The 5,531-nt window shown below is 51.0% G+C and overlaps 1 protein-coding gene across 1 annotated transcript in view; it reads left to right on the top strand.

Moving 5' to 3' along the window:
• The window catches only part of LOC107100351 (PEX5-related protein-like), a 24,802-nt gene that overhangs the window by 12,380 nt on the left and 6,891 nt on the right, over positions 1-5,531 (top strand). Inside the window, exons 7-10 of the mRNA XM_015398804.1 lie at positions 1,364-1,486; positions 1,855-1,998; positions 2,085-2,155; positions 2,227-2,445. Of these exons, the coding sequence (XP_015254290.1) occupies positions 1,364-1,486; positions 1,855-1,998; positions 2,085-2,155; positions 2,227-2,445 (557 nt within the window). The remainder of the gene's footprint in view (positions 1-1,363; positions 1,487-1,854; positions 1,999-2,084; positions 2,156-2,226; positions 2,446-5,531) is intronic.

A 5,531-nucleotide genomic window follows, 5' to 3' on the forward strand; every position in this document is an offset into this window, starting at 1 on the left:
CCGATCACAGCGCAGCGGCCGGCTGACCAATCACAGCGCTGATGTTCTGCTGGAGGCTGAGGAAGCTGCTGAAGGAACAAATCGGGTCAAACATCCCTGCAGAAAGCACAGATCCAGTCTGAGCAGATCCAGTCTGAGCAGGACGTGTTCTGATCCGACCACACGGATCAGGTTCTGATGGAACCAGAACATTTCCGTCTTAGATTACTTTCTCACTTTGAAACTGAGGAGGTTCATGTTCCCATGGGAGGAAGCAGTTGACCTGACTCAGCAGGTTCTGGATTTACCGGGCCTTAAAGTCCCGTCAGGTCATTGGGCAGAACCAGACCCGAGTTGTTGTGGCTGGAAAGGTTTAATCAGAACTCTTTTCTCTCTTCTCTAAGCCAGTTTGTTCAGGAAGCTTGGGGATGTTTGTAGATCAGGAATTTCCAGATCTGCTTGTAGAACCGAAGCATTAGCTTCTCCTTCCTGTTCTTCTCTGACTCCCAGACATCTGTGGAGGTCTCCTACATCTTCTAAACGCTTCCTGGTTCCAGCAGCCAATGGGTTAACCATCAGCCTGTTTCAGAACCAGGAGCTGATCCAGTTCTAGGGAGCAGAGCTGGAGTCATGCTGCTGTGACTTCTATCTGTCAGGAGGAGGCGTAGTTCTGCAGTCTGAGCCAAGAAGGTGTTTCACCCACTGATCTATATTTATTGCTGATATCTCTCACGTAGATGCACCCTAAAAATGCCTCCATGTGCAGCATTTGGCTGCAGAATCCAGCAGTTTTCTGTCTGCAGGAAGACGTTCCACTGGTAATTTCCCAGTCAGTGGATGAACTAAGCAATAAATCCATCTATAGCCCATGGATCCTATAGTTTAGTCTGTAGACTAACATTAGACTGGCTGGAAGACATTGACTGAGTTAGCCTTTGACATTGGGTCTAATGTTAAAAAATTCCTGTTCAAAGGGAGTTTTTCCTCTCCACTGTCGCTACCAGCATGCTTAGTGTGAGGGATTGCTGAAGAGTCAATGAGTCGATGCAATCAGCTGGTTTTCCTTAGATAGAAAACTGGTGTGAGTCAAAGGGATAAATTTATCTTTATTGATCTTTATTAATCTTCAGTCCCCCTGAAGATGAGAGCATCATCGCTGTTTGATGCTGTAGAGCACGGATTGTTTACATTGAGACTGGTCTATCTAGGGAGTACCAATATGGCGGCTGGTGGCCTCAATTTAACCCCGTACTACCAACGGTTAATCAGCGATCCAGGTTATAATCTGTGGTTTCACCAGGAGGAGGTGATCCTGAGCAGGTCCAGGTTCTGCTCCTGTGGGCGGGTCCTTCAGAACCAAAGTGTTCCTCTGTTCTCCCCGCAGTCGGACACGGAGTTCTGGGACAAGATGCAGGCGGAGTGGGAAGAACTGGCCCGGAGGAACTGGCTGGAGGAGTCGGACAGTCAGCAGAAGCCCATCCCGCCGTCCGTTTCTCCTGTGGAGAAGGTAACGCCGATGATGTCACCACATCAGAACCACTTCCCAGCATGCTCTCTGGTTCCTGCTGACAGATTATCTCTGAGTTAATCTGCAGCTTTAATCCTGAGGTCTGACATGGTCCCGCAGCCCTAATCCTCCATCAGGTGTTACATCACCACGGCAACGGAGGTGAGCTGCACTGATGTGCAGCATCTGCTCACACGTGTGGCCGCCTTTGTTCTTTTTCTGCAGACCACAAACTTCCTGCTGGTTTTTCAGAATAAAAGCTCAGAAAACAAAGGTTTTATTTCTGAGCAGCAGGTTGGGTGGAAGCCTCCTCCTGGGGGTTCTGGTTCGGTTCTAGAGGTGTGTCTGATCTCTGGGATGTTCTGCAGGGTTACTACTTCAGCACCACCAATCCATTCAGAGACCAACCCAACGCATTCATCGAGGGTCAGGAGAAAGCTCGCCAAGGAGACCTGAACGCCGCCGTCCTGCTGCTGGAGGCCGCCATCCTGCAGGACCCCAACGATGCCGAGGTGAGCCGTGGTTCCGGTAGTTGTTCAGCCTGCTGACCCGGTTCAGGTGGGTGTTTGGTGTGACGGTGGACTCTGTGGTCTTTCAGGCGTGGCAGATGCTGGGGACGACCCAGGCTGAGAACGAGAACGAGCAGGCCGCCATCGCGTCCCTGCAGAGGTCAGACGCCTCCATCAGCCTCCAGGTGTGAGCGGCGCTAATGAAGGTAGCTAACTGTTCCCCTGCTGCAGGTGCCTGGAGCTGCGGCCCAACAACCTGCAGGCCCTCATGGCGCTGGCCGTCAGCTTCACCAACAGCGGCCTGCTGAGGGAGGCCTGTGACGCTCTGCGCCGCTGGATCCGCCACAACCATCGATACAGGCACCTGGTCCAGGACAGCAGGGGCCCCACCTCACCAGCCAGGGGCCAGGCCTCACCGGGCAGGGGCCCCGGCTGCTCCACACCTGCAAGGTAACCACACACCTGGACAGGAGGTCAACCGTAGACCAGGGCAGGAGAAAAAGTGAAAAGAGTTTGTATACGGGGCCCTGAAGATGGATGCAGGTGAGGGGCCGCGTCTGGGAACCCAGAAGGGACACAGTTTGAATCCCCTTCTCAGACAGCTGGGGCCCAAGAGCAGGACAGGGGCCGGATCTTCTCCTTCAGAGCTGATAGAAGAGGCAGGTCAGGGTGTAATGGCCCCCAGAAAGGGCCCCCCTGTCCCCATACACACCTCACCCAGACCCTCACACCACTGGGTTAANGGTGGCCTCAATTTAACCCCGTACTACCAACGGTTAATCAGCGATCCAGGGAATAATCTGTGGTTTCACCAGGAGGAGGTGATCCTGAGCAGGTCCAGGTTCTGCTCCTGTGGGCGGGTCCTTCAGAACCAAAGTGTTCCTCTGTTCTCCCCGCAGTCGGACACGGAGTTCTGGGACAAGATGCAGGCGGAGTGGGAAGAACTGGCCCGGAGGAACTGGCTGGAGGAGTCGGACAGTCAGCAGAAGCCCATCCCGCCGTCCGTTTCTCCTGTGGAGAAGGTAACGCCGATGATGTCACCACATCAGAACCACTTCCCAGCATGCTCTCTGGTTCCTGCTGACAGATTATCTCTGAGTTAATCTGCAGCTTTAATCCTGAGGTCTGACATGGTCCCGCAGCCCTAATCCTCCATCAGGTGTTACATCACCACGGCAACGGAGGTGAGCTGCACTGATGTGCAGCATCTGCTCACACGTGTGGCCGCCTTTGTTCTTTTTCTGCAGACCACAAACTTCCTGCTGGTTTTTCAGAATAAAAGCTCAGAAAACAAAGGTTTTATTTCTGAGCAGCAGGTTGGGTGGAAGCCTCCTCCTGGGGGTTCTGGTTCGGTTCTAGAGGTGTGTCTGATCTCTGGGATGTTCTGCAGGGTTACTACTTCAGCACCACCAATCCATTCAGAGACCAACCCAACGCATTCATCGAGGGTCAGGAGAAAGCTCGCCAAGGAGACCTGAACGCCGCCGTCCTGCTGCTGGAGGCCGCCATCCTGCAGGACCCCAACGATGCCGAGGTGAGCCGTGGTTCCGGTAGTTGTTCAGCCTGCTGACCCGGTTCAGGTGGGTGTTTGGTGTGACGGTGGACTCTGTGGTCTTTCAGGCGTGGCAGATGCTGGGGACGACCCAGGCTGAGAACGAGAACGAGCAGGCCGCCATCGCGTCCCTGCAGAGGTCAGACGCCTCCATCAGCCTCCAGGTGTGAGCGGCGCTAATGAAGGTAGCTAACTGTTCCCCTGCTGCAGGTGCCTGGAGCTGCGGCCCAACAACCTGCAGGCCCTCATGGCGCTGGCCGTCAGCTTCACCAACAGCGGCCTGCTGAGGGAGGCCTGTGACGCTCTGCGCCGCTGGATCCGCCACAACCATCGATACAGGCACCTGGTCCAGGACAGCAGGGGCCCCACCTCACCAGCCAGGGGCCAGGCCTCACCGGGCAGGGGCCCCGGCTGCTCCACACCTGCAAGGTAACCACACACCTGGACAGGAGGTCAACCGTAGACCAGGGCAGGAGAAAAAGTGAAAAGAGTTTGTATACGGGGCCCTGAAGATGGATGCAGGTGAGGGGCCGCGTCTGGGAACCCAGAAGGGACACAGTTTGAATCCCCTTCTCAGACAGCTGGGGCCCAAGAGCAGGACAGGGGCCGGATCTTCTCCTTCAGAGCTGATAGAAGAGGCAGGTCAGGATGTAATGGCCCCCAGAGAAGGGCCCCCCTGTCCCCATACACACCTCACCCAGACCCTCACACCACTGGGTTAACCTAGGAGCACTTTGATCAGCGTCACATGTTCACACTGAGGCCAAACAGCAAAGGGAAACTGGTTATAAACCCAGGATCACAGCAAATTACTTTATTTATTAAAGGAATCATTTAAGATTACAGCAGCAAGTTCCATGAGTTCACTTTTTATTAACTGAGTTCACTTAAAATCTGTGTTTCACTGCGAGTACCAACCAATAGGGCACCGATACCATTTTAAGAGCCCAAAGTTCTTCCACTATTGTCCCCCATTCCAGGTAGGCAATAAAAAGTTCTACTGGATTCACTTTGTTTTAGTCTGTTTCCTGCTTCTCAAAGGAAGGCAGCAGTTTGACATGAAGCCATGATGGAGATTATTTTACATCCCAGAAGTCTGCAGTTCTTCATATATACACACATCCATTTCAAACTGATGGTGTCGATATGGACCAATAGTGCACAGCCAGGTATCAGGCATCGGTGCAACATCACTTAGATAGAAAAAACCAAACTTCCTGAGGTCCTGGTCCATCTTCACGGGGGATGGGGGGGGGGCACATTTGCGTTAACTGTGACACACGCAGACGACCTGGTCTCTGCGTATAAACCAGCCTTAAGAGTTCAGCTGTGGACAGGATCAGATTATTAGTGTTTCTACTATAAATTATACAATATTTTATGTATTTTACAATTAATATCCATAAATAAAAATGTATTAAAGGAGAAGTCTGTTCAGCGAGGAATAATCGATGGATCACCTAAAACTAATACGTTTGCTGTGATTTAATGAATTTAGCCTAAATCAGTATAAAAAAAATAATAATTTTCGTTACGATCACTGCACTGCAAAAAAAATGTAAATCTAAATAAGTTTTTTTCTTAAAATAAGAGCATTTTATCCTGAATTGAGGAGGAAATTGAGCCACTTTAGAACCAGACAAATTACGTTTAATATAAGAAAGAACATTAGTATTGTCTTATTTCAAGTGAATATTCTAATTATCTTATTTTAAGAGTAAAAAATGTTATTCCATTGGCAAATCATCTTATTTACACAATCAAATTAAGGGTAAATTAACTTATTTCTAGATTGTTTTTGCAGTGTGAGTCTGGGAGCGGCCATTTTTGTCCAAATATAGTAGCCCCTCCCTCCTGCCATCTTCCAGCAGTGACGTCACAGGACGGTAAGCCTAGCGCCATTCTCCCCGCTTTCCAAGCTAAATCAATGGGAACTACTAGACACATCTGCAATCAACAACAATTATTGAAGATTTCCAGAGGA

This window comes from Cyprinodon variegatus, unplaced genomic scaffold (assembly GCF_000732505.1).
Source record: "Cyprinodon variegatus isolate N-32 unplaced genomic scaffold, C_variegatus-1.0 Scaffold963, whole genome shotgun sequence".
In the NCBI taxonomy this organism is placed as follows: Eukaryota; Metazoa; Chordata; class Actinopteri; order Cyprinodontiformes; family Cyprinodontidae; genus Cyprinodon; species Cyprinodon variegatus.